The 25567-nt window shown below is 61.1% G+C and overlaps 1 protein-coding gene across 1 annotated transcript in view; it reads left to right on the forward strand.

The window, feature by feature from the left end:
• Positions 1-25567, forward strand: part of CASZ1 (castor zinc finger 1) — a 54516-nt gene that overhangs the window by 16645 nt on the left and 12304 nt on the right. The window contains 9 exon segments of the mRNA XM_025857149.2: positions 11540-12016; positions 15089-15923; positions 16940-17008; positions 18535-18625; positions 19334-19498; positions 20458-20630; positions 20844-21694; positions 23988-24123; positions 24360-24423. Coding sequence (XP_025712934.2) covers positions 11540-12016; positions 15089-15923; positions 16940-17008; positions 18535-18625; positions 19334-19498; positions 20458-20630; positions 20844-21694; positions 23988-24123; positions 24360-24423 — 2861 coding nt within the window.

Raw genomic sequence — 25567 nt, forward strand, 5'->3', positions numbered from 1 at the left:
CCAACCAGAGCCAGAGTCCCTGCCCTTTGTGCCCACCAGCTGCCCAGGAACCAGATCCCAGGAGACACAGGCCCCAGCCCAGCACCTCACCTCCACGTGTGGCTGTCAGCTGCTCACGTCAGCCCCCGCAGCTGAGATGTAGAAGACCCAGCCGGGGAGCCAGCGACAGGGACCCAGCAGGGCGGCTCTCCCTGGGCCAGGGGCCGGTCTCTGGGCTCGATGCTGGTCCAGGCTGCGGGTGGCGGGCACCAAGGTGGAGAGAGGCTACAGCAGAACTCAGATGCCCACTCAGGCCTGGGCGGGTTGGTGCACTGAGGCACAGGGGTGTGGAGAAGGCCAAGAGAAGGGTCAAGAGTGCTCTTAGGGTCCTCACGGTGTCCCCATGTTGGCCCTTTGCTCTGCCCTTGTGGGAAGCCCTTGAACTGGGGGTGCTGTCCCCAAAACCGCTTTGGGAATGAATCCTATGCAGTGAGGAGAGAGCTTTGTGCAGTGGCTTCTCTTGGAAGGACAGGCACAGGTAGTGGGCAGGCGAGGTCCACAAGACTGGCCACGGGCTCTGAGATTGTAAGGTCAGAGAGAGCGAGTCCCCAACAACGTAGCCCCGGACAGCCCAGGGAGTCTGGGAGAGAGATGAAGGGTGGGTATTTGGGGGCTGCTAAGTCTGAGGCCCACCCAGGAGTACCTGGTGCCCATCACCTGGCTGGGGTTTGAGAACACACATGCACTGTGGCCTCCAAGGGTTCCCGCCCACCCTTCCTCCTCGGCCCCCGAGGCTTTAGGAAAAAGCAAAGCATGCTGGCCTTGTCCAAGTGGAGCCCTCCTCTTTCCGGGGCTCCTCCCTGGCTCTCTGCCATCCCCTACAGCCAGGTGTCTGAGCCTCTAGGTGGAGCTTGTGCAGGGAGAACCAGAGAGGGTGAAGGATGACTGGCTCGGCCTTGGACCAGCCCTCCAGGCCTGGCTCCCTGAGGCCCTTTATGAATGGGGAGGACTCCCACCAGCCGGGGCCCACCCTGGCCTAGCTAGCCCCATGCTTCCTCTTTTTAGGTGGGGCCCAGCAGGAGTGGGGCTGGCTAATCTCCCCGCCACTGAGGGCAGAGAGGAGGGTCTGTCCTCTGAGTCCTTGCTCATGCTTCCTAGTGGCCAGTAGCTTCAGGAGAGTTCTCAGGGGTATGTGGTGCCCCAGCCACAGGAGCTGGGAGAGGTACCTGCCTGACTGGGAGAGGAGCCCAGAGTGGCTGGGGTCCAGCCCTGGGAATCATTCACGGCGGGGTCTGGCGATGCCCACGGTGCTCCCCCAGCCAGAGCCATGCTGGAGTTGGCTGGATGTGACCAAGGCAGCGGGCTCCCGGAAGTGCCCGGGGCCAGGCTGGGCTCCGGCCTGGCAAAGCCTCCGCCACCCAGCTCGGCGGTTTCCTGCCGGCGTCAGGCCTTCTCTCCTGTTCCCGTGGCACCCACCCCGCTCCTCCGGATCCTGGGGCGGGGGTGGGGGGTGGGGGGGTGGTGGCTGGTGGCCCCGCACAGCCCCGCGGCAGCTTCCCAGGCCCCTCTTCCCCTCCCTCCAGCCTGGCCCCGCTTCCTCACCCTTTAGGCCTGAAGCCCCCCTGGCCCAGTCCCGGCCCTGTCCTCCAGCCCCGTCCTCCGGCCCCCCTGGCTTCACAGTCGCATTTGGCTGCCAGCATAGGGTACTGCAAAACTGCTGGCACTGCCAAAACCCCGTGTGCGCTATGACTCCCCAAACATCCCTTTATTTTTATTGTTCTGTTAATTACTGTTTAAACTTTAATAAGTCACTTCGTCAGGAGGGGGGACCTGCCGTGAGCTTTTCTGTGCAAACACGGGCCCGGGAGTGACTCGGGTGTAATATAACCCTTTATGCGATGTGGGAATGTTTAGATTGTAACAGAAACTTGTTATTTTAATGACAGTGGGAGGGGGGGAATCTGAACATGGAAGGGGAGGAGGGTGGGCTCCCCTTGGGTCCCCACCGAGGGCTGGGGTGGCCTGGCGACAGCAGGGGTGCTCCCTTGCTGCTCCGAGGATGCCGAGGGTCAGGTCCGCCCAGAGAGGGTGCCTCCCAAGAGATACTCCAGGACTCGAGGGCAGGAGAACACTCAGCTCTCAGGGGCCTAGACAGCTGAGGGCCCCAGGAGAAAGGGGGACTCTGGGGGTTGGGAGAAGCAGGAGGACCCAGAGTTCCTAGATCTCTGGGAGGCTGGTTTCCCTTCCCTGCCCCCCCCCACCCCGGTCTGGGAGGGAACACCCCTTCACCCTACCAAGGCAGGGACCCTGCCCACAGTCACCATCCAGTAGAGGGGCAGGCCCCACGTGCTCCGAGGTGCTGTGCCAGACATGTCACTCGATTCCATCCGTTCAGCAGCCCTGTTTCAGATGAGGACACTGAGGCCCAGGGCAGAGACCAAACTTCCTTAGAAGTGGCGAGCTTTAAGAGGAAGACCCAAGTTTCTAATGTCGATTTGTCTGATCTGGATGCTGTCAAAGTCCCGGTGCCCAAGCGTGGATGGTATGGGAGGACCAGGCGCTGTCCCTCGATGGCAAGGCAGAGAAAGGCTCTGGGCACTGTGCTGGGAACCAGGATCATCCCCCTCAGCCCTTGGGCAGGGTTCACCCCTTGGGTCTCCCCTCCTGCTCCCCATCAGGAGGAAGGGCTGCAAGGTGAAGGGGACATGGAAGTAAGGGTCGTCCCCAAGCCTGGGCATAGGACACTTGCCCTCTTCCTCAAAAGACCTGGCTCCATCTCAGGGAGTTGGGGTTCAGGCCTAGGGTAGGGATGATGGTAGCCAGGTCTTGCTCCGGTGCCCTGTCTCGCTCCAGTGCCCCCCATCCTCTATACCCAGAGGCACTCCTGTCCCAGACCCCTTTCCAGAGCAGGTGATACCTGGACAGGGAGCCTTTCTCCAGCATCTGTGGGTCTCCTTCTGGGGCCTCATGAGGGCATCTGGGCCTGGTTTCCTACTTTGTCTTCACTCAGTCCCTCCGCCTGTCCATCCTTTCATCCATCCATCCACAGAGCTGAGCTTCTGCTCTGTGCCAGTACTGGGTGGCAGAAGGGCATGAGCCCCGTGCTTGCCCTCGAGGGCCCATGCCTGGTGGGGCAGTGAAGAGGAGTGGGGGGAGAGCACAACGGGGACTGTCCCCTGGCCTGCGCAGGTGCTCTCAGCCAGCCAAGGCAGAGACCCTTGCCCTCCCTCCACTCTCTCCCCTCCCTCTGCAGGCTACGCCCACGAGGGCCCCTCCCCAACCCTCCAGTGGGCAGGGCCAGAGGTTCAGGACCCTGGCTCCCTGGAGCTGGAGGCCAGAGCCCCCCAGATGGCAGCGGCGTGGGTCACGAATCGCTGAGGTTTTCCTTTTCCGAGCAGCGCGTTTCCCTAAATTGTCTTTGACTGCGTGCATGGGTAATGAAAGTTTATGCCCTTGTTAGAAGGACAGGCGGCCAGTTCCAGTTAGAACTGGGGCTGTCTCCCTGCCAGCCCCCCCCCCCCGCAGTCCCCCCCGCAGCCCCCCTCCCCAGCAGCAGAGGGAGCAGGAGCACAAGTGTGTGTGTGTATGCGTGTGTGTGTGCCCGCGTGTGCGCGCACATGCGCACACACACACACACACACACACACTCCTCCCTGGTGGATAAGAAGGCTGTTAGGGGAAGGGAGAGGGGACAGGGAAAAAAAGAAAAAAAAATTTCCATATTTGTGTAAGTTGCTTTAAAAGCATTTTATCATGTCATAAAAAAGGGAAAGTACTCTCAGAAATTGATCCTCTCCGCCAGCCCATTGGACAGAAGGACGTTGGGATGTTAATGGCCATCCTGCTCCAGGGTGGCTTATTAAAAAATTTATACATAAATGCTTAAAATTGCATAAATTATTTAAAAAAAACCAACAAAGTAAGCAATTTGAATTCCCTCTTTTCCTCCCCTTCGCTTGGTCCCCCTTCTGTGACCCCCCCTTTTCCCGCCCCTCAGCGTGGCCCTCCCGTTCCCAGGGCCCCCCGTCCCCCTCCTCGGGGCTCCCCTTCTGCTTCCTTCACTTCCCACCGCACCCCAGCCCTGTCCGCCCTGCCCTCCTCTGGGCTTTCCCAGCCTCACCCACAAATTAACGGAACAGCCGGCCCACCACCAAACACTCACATGCACACGCACTAATAAAAACACCACTAATAATGCCCCAAATCGCGAAATTAAATATTAAGGCCAGAGGAGGCGGACGTGGAGCGGAGCCGGCTGCCACCGTAGCCGAACTTGGAGCTGATGAGTGTGTCTCTCACAGGCGTGGAATGTCACCCACACATCCCGGAGACTGGAGTGGGGAGTTTTATGATGGTTTTTCATTGATTTGTTTCCCCAGCGCAGCTGCCGACCTCTATTGAGGGACAAACATAATCAGCACTGACGCAAATTAGATGGTTATTCGTTTTGAAAATTGACAGAAAAACAATAAAAAAGATGAAATGCTCCCAAATCAATAGATATAATGAAATTCAAATAATCCGAGAGATGAGGTCTCCATGGCAACTGATAATGTGGAAAAGAAAACAATTTAATAAAGGACAGACACACTTTGAAAACAGATTGGGCCCAGGGAGGGGGGCGGGCTGGCGGGCGGAGGGCTGGAGCGGGCGGGCTGGCGAGTGAAGGATCACTGTCCGTCCCAAGGACACCCGCCATAATTAAGCGAGGCTTTCGGCCCCAGAAAGTGCAGATTCAGGTTTTAATACACAAAATTATTTCAGGAGCAGTGAATCGGAAAGTCGTTTGTAATGACCTTCCTGAGAGGCCCGGGCGCGGGGCATGTTGGAGGCTGGGCGGCCGGGCCGGCTGAGTTATGGCATATTTGTGTTTTTATAGTGCGGAGGGGAGGGGGTGGGGGGGAGGGGGGGAGAAGGTTAAACAGTATTTACAGCTCAGTTGTTTTCAGAGAGGAAAGAGAAATAGAGTTCACGGGAGATGCGGCGGGCAGGCAGGCGGGTGAGCCGGGAGGCCTCCAGGGCGAGGTGGGAGAGGTGGGCCCCGGGCGGGCCGTCCCCCCTCAGGCTGCCTTGCCTGGCCTTGGGGATCCACAGAGGAGGCCAGGAGAGGACTCTCCCACTCCGCTGCCTGGTGTGGCCCAGCTAGTGGGTCCTTCCGGGTCCGGGGCCTCTCTGGGTGATGGGGGTGGGGGCCTGTGTCCAAGCTGCGTGCACATCCGGCCACACCTACTGGAGTAAAAAGGTGGGGCATCCCTGTGGACAGGTGGCTCTGGGCGCTCACCTAGCCTGGGCACCTTCTGAGGCCGCTGGTCACTCCTTCAGATGGTGCCACCCTTCTTGAGTCCTGTGCTGTGTCGGGGGTGGGCCCGGCCTTGAGTGGCCTTGGCTGGCCTTGGCTGGAGAGGAGCTGGGACCACAGCGTGCCCCTCTGCAGCGGCCTGCGAGTGCTGGCCTCCCTGGCGCTTTCCGTGGCTCCACCTCCGCACTGAGTGCTTACCTTGGGCACACAAAAGGAGAAAGCTCGGCCCTTTGGGTTTGCAGAGGCAGGGGCCACAAAGAGTGGAGGGGATGGAGCGGAGCCCCTCCCCGGCCCTCCAGAGCCACTCGCCTCGGGAAGGGCAGCTCAGGTGTGAGCCCCTGGCCCTGGGGGGGGGCCCATGGGAGACTCCCTGCCCTCGGGCTCTGACTCTCTTTTCAGCCGCAGGAGCCCTGTTTGTGCTCTGTTATCATGACCACACACGGCACGCTCAGTTTCTGGGCCGCTCCACATGTGCACGTGTGACTTCTAATATGATTCTACAAATACGGAGACACCGAGTGTGTGTGCACGTGCACGGTCTGTGTGTGCGCCGTGTGTGTGTTTTAAATCTCCCCTGGGTGGTAGCTCTTTTTTTCTCTCCTTCCTGTTTGGCTGTGACCTGGGGGAGATTGATAGCCAGCCTGTGCGGTGGATGCTAACAGTTCCCCTGATTTATAGAGTTACTTACGCTAAGTGAGGCCACTTAGACGCGTCTGGATAGTAAACCTTTTAACTGGACTAAAAAATCATAATAAATAAATAAACAAAGGGGGGCAAGTAGGACCTGGTGGCCAGGGCCCCCCCACTTCCTGCCTTAGCGCTGTTGGGGACCAGGGGGCCTGGCTGAGAGCCCTGGGGAGCAGTGGCCCTGCTCTCACCCGCAAAAGCTGGGCGGCCCTTCTGTTCCGAGCTGGGGGTGGGCTCTGGCCCAAGAGAGGAGGACCCCCTCTCCTGGAGGACAGGTGCTGGCTTGGGGGAGGGAGTCAGAGCTGAAGAAGATAATAGGGCAGCAAACTGGGCTAGCAGTGGGGGCAAGGAGAAAGGTGGGAGGGATGGTCAGGGAGCTTGGGGGGAAGCAGGGGATGGGTCTCTAGGGGGACCCTTCCTGGCTCCCTAGACTCGCTGTCCCTGTGGCACCTGGACCTTTCACCACAGTGATGGCGCTTGTAATGACGTGAATGTCTGCCCCCTTGTCTAAGTTTGAGCTGGCTGTGATGGCAGGAACCAGGACAGTCTGTCTTGCTCACCTTGTGTCCTAAGGATTAAGCCCAGGGCCTGGCCTGTAGAAGGAGTTCAGAGGGGTTGTTGAATGAACATAGACACATCCCCCCCAGAACGGGGGTTGGTGGCCTGTCAAGTTCAAGTTCTTAGGGATGCAAGGGTGGAGGCTCCAACATTGCCACCACCCTGATTGGGAGGCAGTGGGAGGAGTGTGTGGGGTGTTAGACCATGACCTTGGACATCCGAGCCCCGTGGGAGTCCAGTTCCAGCACTGACTCTGGGTCACCGTGCACAATTACCAATCTCACCAGGCTCTGCTTCCTCGTCTGGAAATGGGGACAGGTCAAAAGCTTCATGGGACTGTTGGTGGGGTGGGGGGGTGGTCACTGACGTGCCCAGTGCAATCTCTAGCACAGGGGAGGTATTCAGAGGGTCCCAGCTGCCCTATCACTCCGGGCTGTGGGCCCGTGGCCTGGCAGTGTCCGTGGCCCTGAGCTGCCTGGCCACGGGCAGGTGGGCCCTGGAGCATCCCCACCCCAGGGATGGGTGCCTGGCCCTTGCCTCCCCACCTCCTGATATACAGCGGGCATTAGGCTGCCCAAAGGGGACGCTGCATCCTTAGGAAGAAATATGTCCTCATTTTTCTTAAACACCGTTTCCACTGAGTGAAATGTTTAGAAGGGACGCACAGGGAGAACTTTATTTCCTACCAGGGAGTTCAGAGCCACCAGGCAGAGCCCATAAAGCACCCGGAGCCTGGTAGCTGACAGGCCACCCGGCCCTGAAATGCATTACTCACGAGTTTGGGGGGGGGGGGGCTGCCAGGCCTGCCCAGTCCCCAGGGACTGCCCCCCCCCCACAGCAGGACAAGCAACTTGGAGAACCAGGCCATGGACGCTGGGCACTGGAGCTTCTCATCCCCTTGAGCACAGGCTGTGCAGGGCAGGGGAGGGCCTGGCCCCAACCTGGCTGGGAGGTGGAGCCGTTCCAGCCACCCCCAGCCCCTTAGTCCCCAGAGATCCGGGCCCAGGGGCCCAGGTGCATCTATAGGAGCCCCCCTGTCTCCCCCATAACTGGCAGGAGCCCTGGCCTCCTCAGCCTTTGGAGGGAGTGATGAGATTCCTGCCATAACCGGCCCTTCTCCCGAGGCCCTCCCTTCATTTGATTTCTGAAGCTGGCTGATTTGAATATTTATAAATATCAGTAAATTATTTATTGTAGCAATCTGCTGCACCATTTTACCCATTGCAGTTAACACTTTAGGGGGCTCCGTGTTATGGGAACCAGGAGTGGGGGTGAGGAGGAGACAGGGCAGAGAGGCCTGGGACCTCCTACAGCCCACCCAGGAGCCTGAACTGGGGACGTGGTGGCAGCCTCAGCGCCTTGCTGAGCCTGGGGCCTTGGTGAGCCCAGGCTCTGGGGTGTCTGCGCAGCTCCAGGATCAGTTGTTTCTTCTATCAAAGAAGGGATGATGGCAGTCCCTGCTTCACTGGGTCATCGTGAGGCATATCGTGAGATAGTACCCAGAAATGTGCATGGAAAGTCTGGTTTCTGCCCCACCTGCCTGCCATCAGGATCTGCTCAGCTCACAAAGGAGAGCTGCTTGCAGGTGGGCTGGTGGAGTTTGGAGCCCTGGGAGGGAAGGTTCAGACCCTGGGAGCTGATGCGGGGGGCGGGGGGGCGTTTGTTGCTGAGTGGGCAGCCTGTCCCCCGGCCAGGCCCCCCCAGGCTCTCTGATCTCCCCTCTCTTCAGGGCCGGGTGAGGTTTCCAGGTCTTGGGATCTTGTGCCTAGATGTGCACCACACCTGCTTGCTTGTCCCCCCCCCCCCCCCCCCCCCGCGCCAGGACTCAGCTGCCTTTTCTCAGGTCCTTGCTTGCCAGAACTCTCCCACCTTCAAGTCCTGTGGCCCTTTCACGGAGGGGAGAGCCCGCCCAGGGCTGTGAGCTAGCAAGGGGGAGAGCCAGGCTATGCCCTGGGGCTGTGCCGCCTCCTGAGGCTCACCACACGGGGCCAGAGCTGCTGGGGCCAGAGACTAGAGGCTGGGAGAGCCACTAGGCTTGCTGCCTGCATGCAGGTCCTGGCCGCTCCTTCCCTCGGGCCTGACTGGGCCCACCTCAGCTGCCTCGCCCCCTGCCTCCTTTCTGGAGCCCGTCCCTGGGTAAGCAGTGCAGGAGTCCCCTCGCCTTCCCACCCTCTGGCCCAAGCCTGCCTCCTGGGCAGTATTGTTCCCAGAGGAAGTGTCCAGTGTAAATAGAGCAGCGGGCAGGCTGGTGGCGGGAAGGAGATGAAAGGGGCAGTGACAGGGCCGGGGACGGATGGCTTCCTCCCATTGAGGCCTGGCCACGGCGTTTATATTTTAGGGAAGAAAGTCGGAGGAATGTTTACATGGACAGGAGCCTGGGGTCAGACCACGAGGGGGGTAGCCTGTATGTCCCAGGGCCCTGAGGGAGGGGGAGGGGAGAAGGGCTCCACGGAGTGGGCCGGAAGGCAGATGGACCTTAGCTCTTTCATACTCCCTACGGCTGCCCTAGCCTCTGCCTCCTGCCCTGCACCCCAGGCCCACACGCCTTCTCCACCTCTACCCTTGGGACCAGCAGTAGAGTCAGAGGGAGGGCAACATCTGGAAGGCAGGTGGGCTGGGGCAGAGCAGCATCTGGAGGGCAGGTGTGGGGGGTGTAGGCGGAGCAAAGGGGCCTGTGGGCTGGGGGTGGGCCCTGGGTGCACAGCTGCATCACAGCTGGTGGGGGCCCAGGAGGGACCGAGCCAGGCACACAGCCGAGACCAGGGAAGGGTGGGCTGGACTGGGTGGGCCCAAGTGCCGGGAGGCTCCAGGATGGGTGGGAGCCCAAGGAGGGGGTGTCATCAGCAGCAAGTGCAGCCCTGGGAGCTTTTGCTTCCCTCTTCCTTGGGATAAATATTTATAGACCCATTTGCTGTCTGCCATACACACTTGGCTGCTTACCTCCTGATAAAAATAGAGCAGGCTCCCCTACTCCCCCCCTTCCCTTCCCAACCAGGGCAGGGGACAGAGGGGGCCAGGTGAGGCCTGCTGCCTGTAGGTCTGCTGGAAGAAACTTGGTGTTACCGGCCTGGCGGCTGGCCCAGCAGTTGGGTGGGATGGTGTGACTAGGGGACCCCCGTCAGTGCTTGGAGACTTGGGCATGGGCAGCACAGACTTGGAGATCTGGGTGAACTTGGGGAGAGCGGGCCCCTGGCCTGGGCAAGGGTGGGGCCCAGGAGAGCCAGGGCCCCAGGACTGGGAGGACTGGTGTGAGCCAAGCAGAGCCTTCTCTGGCACTGCACACTACCTAGACTGGCCTAGGTCGCAGGGCCGCTAGGGCCCCAGGCCATGTGCCCTGGCAGCCGGCTTCAGGGCAGGTCTGGGGCTGCTGGGCATTGTGCAATCACCCAGGTGCACAAGCCGAGTCTCCTCGTGGAACAGGGTCCCTGGGCAGGCCCAGGTGTGATCATCCTGTCTGAGCATGCCTCTCGGGGGGCTTCCAGGTGTGGGGGTTTTTAGGGTATTGACCCATTATAGGGAAGCCCCTTCTGCCCATGGCCCTGGGAGTGGAGTCCCTGCCCTCACTGAGCCTTTTGACCATTGTGGGTGGAGACTCAGACATGCCCATTCCTCCGTTGAGGGACACGCGAGGGAGCCCTGCCACTGAGAGACTCCAGTGGGGCCCCCTGTGCCCATAGCCAGTGTGGTCTGAGCCTGTGTGCCCAGCCCACCACGGGGTCTGGCCCACAACAGGAGCTGACTAAATGGATGGATGGAAGGGTGGAGGACAGACAGATACGCAAACATGTGTATGCATGTCCACCCTTGGCCTTTGTGGCAGGTCCCAGGCTGTGTGGTGAGGGGACTTGCCGTGCACCATCCCCTCCACCCCGGACCCTGGGCGCCCCACTCAGCAGCCGTGAGGAAGGTGGCGAGGCCTCAGGCGGCCTTAGTTAGAGTTTCTGTCGAGCTGTCATGTGCAGGGATTCGGCACCGCAACTGCAGCTTTTGGGCTCTCTGTTGGGGATGTGAGGAATCCCAACCTGTTCCAGCTGTGGCTTCTCCAGGTGGGGACGTGGGCTTCCCAGAATCAGCCAGGCCTTCTAGGGCCGTGGGAGCTGGCTGAGGCCGAGAAGGCAGAGTGGGATCCCTGGACAGGGATGAGCGGTTCTCGGAGGGACTATCAGGAGTTCTGTCCTTGAATGGCCCTCACTGAAGCTTGAGGAAAGGAAATGGCCAGAGAATTCGAGTGGGTCTGTGAAGGGGAGGGGAGGGAGGAAAGACAGAGGCCTTCAGAGGGCCCTGGGTGGCCGGGGGGAGAAGGAAGGGGTCTCGGGGCTCTCCAGTGAGCAGAGGTAGGAGTCCGGTGGGGCCCAGGGACCAGGTCTGGCAGAGGAGCTGCCAGGGAGGAGATGCTCAGGTGGGGAAGAGCGCCAGCCCCTTGTGGCTGGGACAGGAAGGCAGGGGGTTGGTGCAGGCTGCTCCCTGGCTCTCGGCAATCTCTTCCCTGCGCGGCAGGCCATGGCGGGGGGCGGGGGTGGCAGATGCTCCCAAGATGCTGTCACTTACCAGCGTTACCCAGTGCCCAGCCCCTCAGCCGGCGTGCATACCTCAGTATCCTTGCGTGTCAGAGGACACACCGCCTCCTCTATCTGGGGTCATGTCTGGCCTGCTTCTCAGAAGAGGAATTGAGGGCCAAGCAGGTGTAGGAAATGCTTCCAGAAACCAGGTGCTGAGGAGAAGCCTGCCCCTGGTGTTTGAAGATCATCCATTGGGATGTTCATTTATAAACAAGCCCTCCTTGAACCACCTAGTACAGGCCCGCCCCAGTGCCCAGCTCTGAGGATGGAGTGCCGGGTGAGCTGGGCCCCTGGAGCTCGGGGTCCGGTGAAGGGCCTGAGGCCCCACCAGCCAGGCTCAGGACAGTGCAGGGAAGGTGGAGGATTGGGAAGACATGGGGCCTGGGGGCTGCCGAGGGTGGTGGGGGGTGCTGAGCCCAGCACGTGCCTGCCCCTGACCTCTCCGTCTGCCCCGCAGCTGAAGGGACCCGGTGCACCGACCCACCTGCAGACAAGCCCGCAATGGCGGCCAAGCGCAAAGGCGGCCTGAAGCTCAATGCTATCTGCGCCAAGCTGAGCCGCCAGGTGGTGGTGGAGAAGGGGGCAGAGGCAGGCCCCCAGGCCGAGGGCAGCCCGCTGCGGCCGCGGGACCGAGAGGCCGGCATGGCCCGGGGCACCCGCAGCGAGGAAGACAAGAGGCGGGCAGTGATCGAGAAGTGGGTCAACGGCGAGTACAGTGAGGAGCCCGCGCCCACGCTGGGCCTGGGACGGATGGGCCGCGAGGGCCTGGAGCTGCCCCCCGAGGGCGTCTACATGGTGCAGCCCCAGGGCTGCAGCGACGAGGAGGACCACGGCGAAGAGCCCCCCAAGGATGGCAGTGGTGTTGCGGACGAGAAGGAGTCTGATGGGGCAGCCTCCAAGGACAACAGCAGCCCCGGTGCCAAGCAGGCTTCCGGTAGGTGTCTGAGCCCCAGACGGACGGATGGATGGATGGCATGACCCCGTCGGCGGGGGGAATGAGGGGTCCACGGAGCCTGCCCCCTTCCCCCACGTGTGCTCCCCTTACCGGTACCTCATTCTGCCCCGCCCGTTCTCCTGACATGGGGGCTTAGGGCCAAGGTAGTGGCCAGAACAGGGGAGACTTGCTTGGGGTGGCAGAGAAGCTTCCCAGGGTGAGCTGGGCTGGGGGCGACCGTGAGCACAGGGGTGTCTGATGGCTGCAGGGATGCAGGACAGAGGACAGACTGTTGGACTGTCTCTCCACGCCTGCACAGAGGAGCCTACAGGGGCAGGGCTGGTCAGCTCCAGGATAGGCCTACTCTCCCACCCTCCCCTGTCCTCTCCCAAAAGCCTTACCCTCACTAGGGACGTTGGCTATCCCAGGCAGGACCTCTCGGGGGTGAGGCCCAGGGCCGCACGATGGCCCCACCCGGCCCAGCCTGCATATCCCATCATACCCACCTGCCCGGGACGCACTCCTCTGGCTGACCTCTTTCCTGTGCACGAGATGGCTAAGGCCTGGCTTTTCGGCTGTCTCCTTGTCCTTACAACTCAGAGCAGCCTGGAGCTCCTTCCCCTCCAGGGAGGGAGGGCCTGCAGTTTCGGGTGGAAGGGGGTCACCACCGCTAGGATGGAACCCCAGGTCTGGGTTTTTTTCTCCCGCTCCTAGCCTCCTTCTCAGGCCTGTGCCTGGTGCCCCGAGCCTCCCCTGCCTGCTCCCCGATCCCCTTCCCCCTGCAGCGAGGGGCGCATCTCCTCCCTGCGCGGGGAGCCCAGCGCAGCCACATAATTATGCATATAAGATATAAACAGAGCTGTTTAATTATCCTTCGCCACATCAGTGACAGAGTAATTAACAAACATTGCAAGATCAATGAGGAAAAGTGTGACCTTCAGTTTCCTCTGATAGGAAAAGCCCTTGCCGTTCCCAGACACAAGGTGATTGTGCTGAGCCAGAGGAGAGGGAGGGACAGGGACAAGGGCCGCTGTCCCGTCGGGGCCCCAGCCCCTCCCAGGCCCAGCTCTGCCCTGGTTCCTGTCTTCTCTCAGCCCAAGTGGGGAGCTGGGACCCTGGAGGTAGGGCTGGAACTGCCAGTGGCCTCATGACCCAGGCATCGCTCCTCCTCGGGTTGGAGGCCCCGTGGGACTGCGGTCTGACACCTGGGGCAGCCTGCTCAGCCCAGGCCACCAGAGAGAACCAGCTAGAGCCCTATCCGCCCACCGGGCTCAGGCCACCTTCTCTGGGCCTGGGGGCTCAGGAATGCAGGCCTCTGGGCTGCCCCAGACCCCCGCCAGGCCCCCTCCCTCCGCTAAGCTGCCTGCCCTTCAAAGCCTTCTGTCTCTCTGCCATATATAGTGAGGGCTCAGCTGCCTCCTGCTATTTTTAGCCCCTTTCCCTGGTCCCTGAACCACTGAATCTTAGCAGCCAGAGCCCACTCCTCCCAGGCTGGGCGCCCCCCACCCCACATAGCTTGAGGTTAGGACAGTGGCCGACCGGCCACCCCACCCCGGGGAACAGCCATCTGTTGGCTCCTGGAGTCAGTCTGCCCACCTTGGGGGCCAGGTGCTACCTGTGACTGTCCTTGTCACACAGACCTGGGAGGTGGGGATGTGGGTTGGGAGGTGACCCCCATTGGCCACCCTGCTGGGGTCCTGGGCCTCCCCTTCCTCAGCCACGCCTTCCCCTGCTGTGCTGTTAGGACTCCCGGCCAGGCATCCTGCTTCTCCGAGTATGCCTGGCTTTGTGGGCTCAGACGAGAATGCGGAGAACGTGTGTGTCCCTGAGGCCCATGAGGGTCTCACCCTCCTATGTGCACCCACCCCTGATTCAGGACACAGCACAGAGTAGGTGTTTAGTGAGTTTCTGCACGGGAACGAGCAGGTCTGGGTGCGCCGGAAGTCACACGTCGGCTGTGGTGGAAGGTGGTGTGTGCAGGGAGGCAGGTCTCCACAGGAAAAGCCCACGCAGCATAGGATCAGCTTGCCTCCACCATCAGGAGACTCATCCTGGGGAGATGCGTGTAGGATTTGGGGTGGTTTGTGTCCATGTGTGTGTTTGTGGAGCTGGGCAGGTAGCTGGGGGTGTGCATGTGTGTGCGCGTGTGCACACGGGTGTTTGCTCATGTCCCTGTGGAGAAGTTGCCCCCGCAGTGGGCACAAGTGGGGCCCACAGACGGGCCACAGTCTGTCCGCTGCCAGGGCTGGCAGGCCAACCTCTCAGGCCCGGACTCTCCTCAGGGGGACCACCCTCACATGCCAGCACAAGGATTGGCAGGGGAGGTTCGTAGGACTTCCCACGTCATAAATCTTCACTGCAGAGAGCCCTGAGTGAGTCTGAGTAAACACATCAGCAGGGCACCTGCCCCCTCCGCCCTGTTGTCTGGGACCCTCAGCCACTGGGGGGCTGGTGGGAAGCCAAGAGGCCAGCTCCTGGGGAGGCTTGGGGCAAGCCCTCCACCTCCCGGGGATGAGGGACTGTGTGTCCACTTGGGGGATCCGGGAGAGTCTCCCAGGTGGGCTCAACCAGTCCCACCCCAACCCTGTCCCCAAGGGCTCCCTCAGCTCCTGGGGTCCCTCCTGATGGCACGGCCGCTGCCCCACATCCCTACCTGTCCCCAGCCCCCATGTCACCCCACCCTGAGGAGGTGGGTTGGGATCTGGCCTTACTTCCAGTAAAGTGACTTCTCTTTCATATTAGGCCAAGGCGAGAGAGAGGAGACATTTATGAAACTTTGTTTAATGTACTGAAAAGCCATCGGCCAGAACATTTAGGAAATTGATTTTCCTGGCATTGATGAACTCGTTTTATTTTACCCCGGTATTAATTACTTTTTTTTTTAAACAAATTAATTTAAGAGTCGTAAAACCTAACAAGTGAGCCAAATGTCCATAGATCATGTCGTGCTCCGCCCCCTCCCCACGCCAGCCTCCTCCCTCTGTGGGTGGGGGCTTGTGGGGAGGGGGTGCCCCCCATCCCTTGGCCACCCTGCTCTTTCCCAGAGGTGACTGGGCTCTCCCCGCACCACAGGAGAGGCCTCCTCACTCCGGGACTACGCGGCTTCTACCATGACCGAGTTCCTCGGCATGTTTGGCTACGATGACCAGAACACGAGGGACGAGCTGGCCAGGAAGATCAGCTTCGAGAAGCTGCACGCAGGCTCCATCCCGGAGGTGGCCACCTCTTCCATGCTGCCTGCCTCCGAGGATGCCCTCAGCAAGCGGGCACGCTTCTCCAAATACGAGGAGTATATCCGCAAGCTCAAGGCTGGCGAGCAGCTCTCCTGGCCAGCCCACAGCACCAAGGCCGAGGAGCGGGCGGGCAAGGAGGTGGCGGGGTCCCTGCCTGGCCTGCGGCTGCCCAGCAGCACAGCTCACCTGGAGACCAAGGCCACCATCCTGCCCCTGCCCTCACACAGCAGCGTCCCCATGCAGGGCCTGGTGGCCCGCGCCTCCAAGTACGACTTCTTCATCCAGAAACTGAAGACAGGCGAGAACTTGCGGCCCCAGAACGGTAGCACCTACAAGAAGCCATCCAAGTACGACCTGGAGAATGTCAAATACCTCCATCTCTTCAAGCCCGGGGAGGGCAGCCCCGACATGGGCGGGGCCATTGCCTTCAAGACGGGCAAGGTGGGGCGCCCCTCCAAGTATGACGTCCGTGCCATCCAGAAGCCGGGCCCTGCCAAGGTCCCGCCCACCCCCAGCCTGGCTCCTGCGCCCCTCCCCAGCGTGCCCAGTGCTCCCAGCGCCCCTGGGCCAGGGCCTGAGCCACCTGCCTCCCTGCCCTTCAACACTCCCGAGTACCTGAAGTCGACCTTCTCCAAAACAGACTCCATCACCACGGGGACCGTCTCCACTGTCAAGTAAGTCACGCCCCATCCTGAGCTCGGGACTCGAGTAGCCAGGAGGCCCACTTCTCTGCCTCTGAAGCCCATGCTTGTGCACACATCCACTCATACCTTAGGCATATCTACCATGCACCCAGGTTCATACACGCTCAGGTTCTCATACATGTGCTTGCACACACACACACACACACACACACACACACACATAATCGCTCATGCCCATTTCATGGGCCGGACATCTTGCGGTGTGCACACTTGCTCTCACATGTGCTCATCTGCTAACACGCACACTGGGGCCTGCTGTGACCCCCCATTTCCCAGTGACAGGCTTTCTCTGCCTCAGATGCAGCCTTGGGGTTGGCTGGGGAAGCCCCAGTCTGGGTTAGGGGTTCTGGGCTCCAAACTGGTGGTCATGGCTCCCAGGCTCAAAGCCTGGGCTCTGGGGAAGGCAGCGAGAGAAAGCAGGAGTCTGGGGTGGGGGTGAGCCCACTCATTGCTAACCCCCAGGCAATGGTAAAGTTCTCTGTGGATCAATTGTGTGGGACTGGGAGACACCCTCCCACACCCTTGAGGCAGAGCGCACAACCTGGGAGCTGATCTAGGGAGTCGCCCACTGGCCTGGGGCGGGGCTGGTTTCCGACCAGCTAAGCACACTTGCTTGGTACTGCTCTCACCCCTTCCCCTGGGGTCTTCCCATCCTCCTCCTGACTCGCAGGGTACAACGGGGGCCAGGCCCCAGCTTCTAAGGCTTCCTACCCAGCTGGACTCCAGGTGGGGCCCACGACTGAGGTGGAGCCCTCCAGCCGGCCAGCTTGGGATGGTCCTCCCCTCGCCGGAGTTGGGTGAATTGAACCCAAGCCAAGGTTCTGCCAAAAGGGCTTTTCAGTCCCACCTTGAGGGCCTCAGAACATGACAGAGCAAGAGAGGGAAGGGCCAGGGCCCCAGGGCAGGGAGCTGCCCCCTAGACGCTCCTGGGGCATGAGGCTACCCCCTGTCCGCTAATCGGCTGTGCCCTGTGTGTCTCTCGCCAGGAACGGATTGCCCACAGATAAACCAGCTGTCACCGAAGATGTAAACATTTACCAGAAATATATTGCCAGGTAGGCCCCTGGGGAGGAGACGGCCATGGAGAGAAGGTGGGATGGTGCCAGGAACGCCTAGGGACTGTGGGACCATATGTCCATCTGACCGCCAGTGCCAAGGTGCCTACTGCTTTCCCACCTTTGTGCACTCCTGCCCTCAGATTCCCCCAAGGGACTACACCCCATCTCAGAGCCCCTGCCCCCTGATGTGGTCTGGGCCAGGGTGTCTGAAGGCCACAGGTGAGCCCAGAGCCCCACCGTCGCTTACATGGAGTCTTGGGTGGGATGCAGGCCAGACATGAACCAGTGGGGATGAGAAGGGGTGTGGGCGATGGTCCTCCCTGACCTGGCCTCAGTGTGTTCCCTGGGCCAGGCCTTGATCCTCACCGCCCGACTCCAGACCCGCTCCTATACATTTCTAAGGTAGCAGGATGGGCAGGTAAAGAACCTTCACCTTAATAGATTCCCCCAAATCAGGCCCCTCGCTGCCAGCGCCCGATGGGACAGCACGTAGCAGGGGCTGTGCCCCGGCCTCTTTCTGCTGATCTTCTAGATTCTTCCCACCCCTCTCTGCCTTTTAGCTTCTCTCTGTTCTATTATTATTATTATTATCATTATTATTAGGGCCTCAGCAGATGGCCCTTTTGGCAGCTTCAGCGTAAATATGTATTTGCAAGTTGTTCTCCCCTTGAAGGGGGTCTCCATCTCTGTCCCACTGTCCTACAGTGGGGGAGGCCCATCTCCTCCCCCACTGTCATTGCGGGCTCTCCCCCAGAGCGGCTTCCCCAGGGTAGCCAGCGCCGAGACCGAGAGCCACACCCCGGCAGCCTCAGGGCCTGGAGAAGGCACGGGGTTTCCCGGGAGGCAGGCAGTGGCCGGGCAGCCTGGGGCTCCTGGCTGCCGAGTTGGCTAGAGAGCACACTCCCTGCCGCAGGAAGCCGAACAGATGCTGTGCTTTAAAAATTCATAACCCTGGGCTGTTTCAAGTGTCAGGAAAGCCCAGGACAGAGAGAGGCTTTAACACCTCTCAGCAGCTGGGCCCTCCCAGCCTGTATCTGCAGCACCTGGCTTAGCCCTGGGTGGGGGGCCAGCGGCGGCACGTGCAGGAAAGGCAGTCGGGCCATGGTGGGGGGCTCCTGCCCTCACTGCCTCATCCCATCCCATCCCAGGCGTCTTCCTGTGTCTCTGCTCTGACTTTCGACCTGCCCCGGCTTCTTCCTCCCCACCTTGGTGCCAGGCCTGTGCGCCTCCCTGGGCCCTCGTTCCCGGGGCAGGTGGCACAGGCCTGCAATTCAGTGGCTCTGGGATTCCCAACAGGCGCAATCCCTCCCCCAGCTTTCTTAGGCCTCTGCCACTTCACCCCTACAGACTACCTCTGCTGCCCCTGCACCCCCACACAGGGCCCTGTGCCCCCCTGAACCCCAGCAGCGCTTCCCTGAGGTATGGGCACACATTTTTCTCAGCTGCTCCGGTCAAGAGCCTGAGAAGCATCCTCACTGGGACTGCTGCCCAGAGAGCCCTGAGCCCCCCGCTCGTCCTTGCAGGTTCTCAGGCAGTCAGCACTGTGGCCACATCCACTGCGCCTACCAGTACCGAGAGCACTACCATTGCCTGGACCCCGAGTGCAACTACCAGGTAGGGTCCAGTGGGCACCAGCCCTGCCCCTGCACGCCGGCCCAGCGGCAGACGAGCTTCCCGCAAGTGCACTGGGGGCTCTCAACTCAAGCAGGCAGAGATCCCAGAAAACCAGCCGCCGCAGATAGGCGTCTGATAGGAACCTGAGCCATCTGCATCCCCCGGGTGATAATTGAAGCTCCCATTCACTGGGGGCTTGCCCTGCCCCAGGGGACCAGGCCAGCAGGCAGAGGCCCCTTATCGGACGTTCCCAGTGTCTTCGTGAGGTCAGGACTCCTGCCCCGTCTAACAGATGATCACGTTGAGGCCCAGATAGATTGTCACTTATGGTCAAAATCCTCTTATACGAGCAGAGCAGGTTGTCCCTCTTGCTCACCAGGGAGCTTGCGCTGGCACAGCCCGTCAGTGGTCCTGGGCAAAAGGAGTCATCACCCATCAGAGCCCCTGCCTGAAGGGCTGGGCCCGCTTCGGCTTCTCTGCTCCTGGGCATGACTGCCCGGAGCCTGGTGGGAGGCCAGGGCAGGATCGGGGTGGGGGTGGGGGCTCCAGAGCCTTTGGAATAGCTCCGTCTCCTGTCTCCTGTGCTGGCCCGGAGGCCACACGGGCTGCCTCCACCCCAGACAGGATTACTCCCGGGGACAGCCAAGGGGCCAGTGGTCTGGGCGGGGTGGGGGGACTGGCCCCGACCCACGCGGCACTGTCTCGCAGAGGTTCACAAGCAAGCAGGACGTGATCCGCCACTACAACATGCACAAGAAGCGTGACAACTCCCTGCAGCACGGCTTCATGCGCTTCAGCCCACTGGACGACTGCAGTGTCTACTACCACGGCTGCCACCTCAACGGGAAGAGCACCCACTACCACTGCATGCAGGTGCCCCGCCCGCCCCGGGGGCCAGCGTGGCGGGGGAGCGGGGGCGGGCAGGCTGGAGGGCAGTGTCGGGCGGGCGGGGTGCAGCGCCGGGGGGCAGTGTCGGGCGGGCGGGCAGGCCGAGGGGCAGTGTCGGGCAGGCGGGGGGCAGCGTCGGGCGGGCCGGGGGCCGGCCCCATGGCCATACTTGGTGCGGGTGCAATTCAGGGAGCTGTTTATATAGACCAACATTTTTCAGGCTTTAACACCAAGAGCCGCATTGCAAATGGTTCCTGAGGAGGTTTTTGTTTAATTTTCTGTTTTAATGCCACGCAGAGTCTGGGCTTTTTCAAGGTGTCAGGTCCAGGGGGGAGCGACTGGGGGTTGCAAATAGCAGCCGGCGCGCCTCCCCCGGTATTTGTCAGGGGGTTGTTATGGGCTCCGTGGAACAACCTGGGCCGGGAGGAGAGGGGGGCTCACTCTCCGGGCCCTGAGATGGTGCAGACACTGGCACAGCCCAGCCTTCAAGAGTGCTCAGATTCCACTGGTTTTTACTCAATATGGCCACGTTGCCTGCCTTGGCCCAGCCCGGGTGGGGTGGGGAGGGCCCTGTGCCAGGAACTGTCCACGAAGTGAGTCCCTGGGCTGAAGGTGACCGCCAGGCCCCCCAGGTCCAGCCCTGCCCACCGCCAGGGGCTTTGGAGGGAGAACCACCGATGAGGACCCCAAACTCACCTCCTGTGGGGCTAGACTGCCACACCTGTGCCGGGAGGCATCCAGGGGCCCTGAAGACAACCCGACCCTGAGCACAGGCGAGGCCTGGAGGGCCGGAGGGGTTGTTAGAAGCTCTCCACCGCCCAGGGGGATGTTTATGGGGCCGAAGCCCCCCTGAGCAGGGAGGTCACTGGCCAGCAGCATGGCTGCTCTGACCTGGGCCCTGGGGTGCCTGGCCTCAGTTGCCCTGACGGTCGTCCTGTCTGCAGGTGGGCTGTAACAAGGTGTATACCAGCACGTCAGACGTGATGACCCACGAGAACTTCCACAAGAAGAACACCCAGCTCATCAACGATGGCTTCCAGCGCTTCCGAGCCACCGAGGACTGCGGCACAGCCGACTGCCAGTTCTACGGGCAGAAGACCACCCATTTCCACTGCAGGTAAGCGGGGCGCCAGCCAGGGAGGCTTCCTGGTCGGGGGGGGGGGGAGGGGGGAAGGATGGACACAGAGACGTGGGCCATACAGGGGTGGGGGGCTGCCCAGAAACTCCTCCTGGGCTCCCCCCACCCCGCACTGGGGCCAGGGTGGGAGCAGGGCAGGACCACCTCCAGGCCCCCCGAGGCCCTGCGACAGGCTCCCAATGTCCCGTCCAGGCGCCCCGGCTGCACGTTCACCTTCAAGAACAAGTGTGACATCGAGAAGCACAAGAGCTACCACATCAAGGACGACGCATACGCCAAGGACGGCTTCAAGAAGTTCTACAAGTACGAGGAGTGCAGGTACGAGGGCTGCGTGTACAGCAAGGCCACCAACCACTTCCACTGCATCCGCGCTGGCTGCGGCTTCACCTTCACCTCCACCAGCCAGATGACCTCCCACAAGCGCAAGCACGAGCGCAGGCACGTCCGCTCCTCGGGCGTGCTGGGGCTGCCGGCCTCCCTGCTGGGCGCCAAGGACACAGAGCACGAGGAGTCAAGCAACGACGACCTGGTCGACTTCTCGGCCTTGAGCAGCAAGAACTCCAGCCTGAGCGCCTCCCCGACCAGCCAGCAGTCCTCCGCCTCCCTGGCCGCTGCCGCCGCCGCCACCGCCACCGCCGAGGCCGTGCCCAGCGCCGCCAAGCCTCCCAACAGCAAGATCTCGGGGCTCCTGTCCCAGGGCCTGCCCGCTTCCATCCCGCTGGCGCTGGCCCTCTCCAACTCAGGCCTGCCCACCGCCGCCCCCTACTTCCCCATCCTGTCGGCTCGGAGCGGCGCCTCCCTGCCCGTGGGCGCCCCTGGCCTGCTGGGTGCCATGTCATCGGGGGCGGCGGCCTCAGCAGCCGCTGACACGCCTGCTCTGGCTGCCTCGGGAGCCGGCGACTCTGCCCAGGCGGCTGCCTCCTCCGTCCCGGTGCCCCCCGCCTCCATCATGGAAAGGATCTCGGCGAGCAAGGGCCTCATTTCACCCATGATGGCCAGGCTGGCCGCCGCCGCCCTCAAGCCCTCTGCCACCTTTGACCCAGGTGAGCAGGCCAGGCCCTGCCCCAGGAAGCAGGCAGCCCGCAGACCCCGGGAACCCACAGCCTCGGGTTGCGGAGCAGAGGGGGAGTGAGGGTGGAGACTGGCAAAGTGCCTTTCTACTCCTGCACCCATGGCCCCTGCCCGCCCAGCCCCCCATCTTGCCTGGTCTCTGTCTCCTACCGTTTATTTGCTCTTGGGGGCCTCTCATTCTGGCCTGCACCTGCAGGCAGCCCTGGTCTTTCATCTGTGAAGTGGAGGCGGTTAAGCCTTCACATCCTGGGGGCAGTTGGTCCTCACCCACTGCCCTGACTTCTCACCCCACCTCGTCCCGAGTCCAGCCCCTGATGAGAGCAGTCCTGGGACCCCACGTTTCCCTAGGGCCCCCCTCTGTGTCACCGGGAGGGGGCAGGAGTCCAGTGGGGTGGCCAGACTTCAGGGATGCTTGGGATTCACACCTGGCCAGCCCCTCGAAGCCGAGGACATCCTTCCAGTCTCTCCCCCTCAATCAGTGCCATCTGGTAGAACTTTCTGCGACCACGGAAACGTTCTGTTCTGCGCTGTCCAGTATGGCAGCCGCTAGTCACAGGTTCCTGTTGAGCGCTTGAAATTGGCCATGTGACCAGGGAACTGGATTTCTATTGGATAACTGAGTCACACCTGCCCAGCTGCTGCCATGTTGGACTACGCAGCTGGAGCCTCCTGCTCACACCTCCACCCTCCCTCTGGCTCGCCGAGGGGCACGGTTCTCCTCTCTCACGTTTTCCACTCTTTTTAAATGTCTTCTGTGTCTCTGGAGCTCTTCGGCTTTTCTGTTTACCTGGCTCTTCTCCCCTGTCCCCTGTGACAAAAGTCAGCTGTCACTTCGTCCACTCATTCAACAACCGCTGTGCTTGCCGAGGGCCAGGCAGCTGGCTGGTGCTGGGGACACACAGGGAGGCAGAGTCCTGCCTTGTGGAGCTGAAGGACCAGTGCGGATAGTCTGCTCCCGGGCACACAGCTAGGAGGGGGCCAAGTCTGGACTTGGACCTTGGTGGTCCGACTCCTGAGCCCGAGCGCCCTGCTCCTCTGTGAGGTCATCTCGAGACCAGCCAAGCCCTAAGGTCCCTGTGGCCTAGCCCAGGGATCTGCCCAGACCTCCCGGAGGGCCTGCCAGTGCTTGGCAAGGGGGCCAGGCCGTATCCTGGGGGACCTTGGGCAAGTGACTTTGGGGAGCTACCGGCATGTGGACGCTGAGTTCCAAAAACTCGGCTGTCCCCAGTGGGACACTCCTGTCAGCTGGAAGTGGCGAGACAGACGCACCTTCCATTCCGGGCATGGGACGGACAGCAGGACTGCCCCGGGGGCCATGCCCCTCTGGCCAGCTGCTTCAGGGCCACGTGGAGCTCCGTGGCCAGACTGGCAACTTCTTCCTTTTCATTAGAAAAATCTCCTTCCCCCAAAAGAAAGGGCAAGGAAGGGGAGGAGGCCCATTTTCCTTTATTTTTTAATAAAATGCCACTTGCTGCCTGTGAAGCAGGCCTCCGTCAGCCGCAGCGCCTTGGGGCAGGGCAGTATTTCAGCCACTTGGGGATTGTGGAGAAGGGCTCGGTGGACACGCTCCTGTCAGCAGCTTCTTCTGCCCCTGCTCTGCTCGGTCCTCTGTCCACCCCGCTCCAGCCTTTCCTCCAGTGGCGGCACCCCACCAGCTCCCACCTAGCCCCGGTCCAGCCCAACCCGGCCCAAGTGGGCCTCCTATCCCTGCCCTGGACAGCTTGACGGGCGAGGTCACATAGTTTGAACCGCTCTGATTGGCTGTCAGCTTCCATAGCCCTGACACAGCAGATGCCCCTCCTAGGCATGCTCAGTGGAAGGCAGGGCCGTCGCCCCGGCAACAGTGGGCCGGGGACCTGCAGAGGGGGCGCAGCTCCCAGTCTAGATCTGCCACTTTCCCTCAGCATTAACAGAGTCTTTAATAAAAGCCTAAGCGGCAGCCCCACAAATTGACGATGACAGTCGGCGGAGAAAATGAAGGGCCCCCACCCCCGTGCCAGCCCCCTCCCCAGCCTCCCGCCCTTCTCCTCCAGGAGGCCCTGAGCCAGGACAACTTTGACATAATTTTGCAATAATTATCACTTGAAGAATTGCCACACAGGGGTAAGCGTCACAAGCGATCATGTCAGTGGGGAGAATCGCTGACCAGCAACCAGGGCTCCCCCAGGGCCCCAGCCCACCCAGCCCACTGCCCTCCCTGCTGGGCGATGGGGGGGGTTCCGGTTTGTGCCCCTCTAACACCATCTTCCCTCCCCTCCCCTGTAGGAAGCGGGCAGCAGGCCGCCCCTGCCAGGTTCCCCATGGCCCCGGTGAAGCAGGAGCCCGGTGAGGACACTGGCACCCCGGTTCCCCACGAGGCCTCCCAGGACCGCAGTTTAGACCTGACTGTGAAGGAGCCCAGGTGAGGCGAGGCTGGGGCCTCCCAGTTCTGCTCCACAGCAGGAGGCTCTGGGACAGCACCCCTGGAGGCACACCACACAGAGGCCAGGGGCCGACTCCTCCTAGCGGGGGTCATCGTCCTGCCCAGGCAGATGTAACAGGCGGGGTGGGGGCCCAAGGGATGGGCTGGGAAGGGTGAGTATCTGGGCTCAGTCCCACGTACATCCAAGCTAAAGCCCCTTGGTTTGTGTGTTCCAGCAATGAATCAAATGGCCACGCAGTCCCGGCAAATTCATCTCTTTTATCCTCGCTTATGAATAAGGTAAGAACCATCCATCACACGCCTCCCATTCCCCCACCCAGAGAAATTAAAGCTATGCTGGGGGGTGGGGGGGATGTGTTTGTTTTTTAATGTTTTGCCTCTAATAAGATGAGTTTGTACCATTTAAATTTTGAGGCCATTTTTCATCGGATATAATTTCAGAGCCCCTGCTTACAAATTAATTTAATGAACTGGCTGAAGAAATATATTCCAGCCTCTGACACCCTTTTTTTCCTTTCAGATGGAGGGCTCCAAAAGCTTTTCCAGAGCCCTCTAACTTCTTCCGCTCTCAGTTATTAATTTTATTTATTTATTTTATATATTTTTTTGTTTGTTTAAAAAGGGGTGGGGGAGGGGCCCTAAAGTGGGAGCAAAGCATCAATTTCCACTTTTCGGGTTGAGTAATGGTCTCGGACGCCTTCTGCAGAGGTCGCTCCAGAATATTTATTTTAAATAATGCAGGGTCTTTGTAAATTATACATCATCTCAAATATATTTTCCCCCTTCACATGATAAATTTGACTACAGCAAGATTAATTTGGTTACCGCACACAAGTGACTGCTGAGGGAGCTGGGCCCCGGCCGGACCTCACGGGTGGGGGTCCCGGCTGGGCCCTTGGGGAAGGAGCCCCCTGCTACCCTCTGCCCTCCGCCGCAGGCCCTGTGCCCTCCGCCTTCCCTCCCTCCCTCCTAGCTCTCTTGCTCTCCTTTTCCCTTCTCGGATCACTGCCCCCCGCACCCCCTCGATCCTTCCTGTCAGGGCCCCGCGCCCCATGTGGGTCGAGCCTTTACACGGGCTCCCCCTCCCCACTCCCCCTCCGGGGCCCAGCAGCAGTGAGCCATCTTGATCTCACCCCGTGAGCCTCCCTCCCTCCCTCTCTGCTCCTCCTTTGTGTGCCTTCTCTTGTTCTCAAGGAATTCATAGGGGATCCCCCCCCTCCTCCTCCTGCACTTCTTTTGAAAACCTGGCAGGAAAATAACCAGGGAGCCACGAAGTCTGGGAAAAGCTAGGCTGGAGTATGTGCCCAGAGTCTTGGCCTTAGCTTGAGTGATGGATCTTAGCACCACAGGGTTTGTGTGGAGGAGCCCTGGCATCTCCACGGGGCCAGGGTAGTGCTGCATGTTGCCTGGGGCAGCGTTCATT

The sequence above is a fragment of the Callorhinus ursinus genome, unplaced genomic scaffold (assembly GCF_003265705.2).
Source record: "Callorhinus ursinus isolate GAN/ISIS: 27379988/994484 unplaced genomic scaffold, GSC_fseal_2.0 scaffold18, whole genome shotgun sequence".
In the NCBI taxonomy this organism is placed as follows: domain Eukaryota; kingdom Metazoa; phylum Chordata; class Mammalia; order Carnivora; family Otariidae; genus Callorhinus; species Callorhinus ursinus.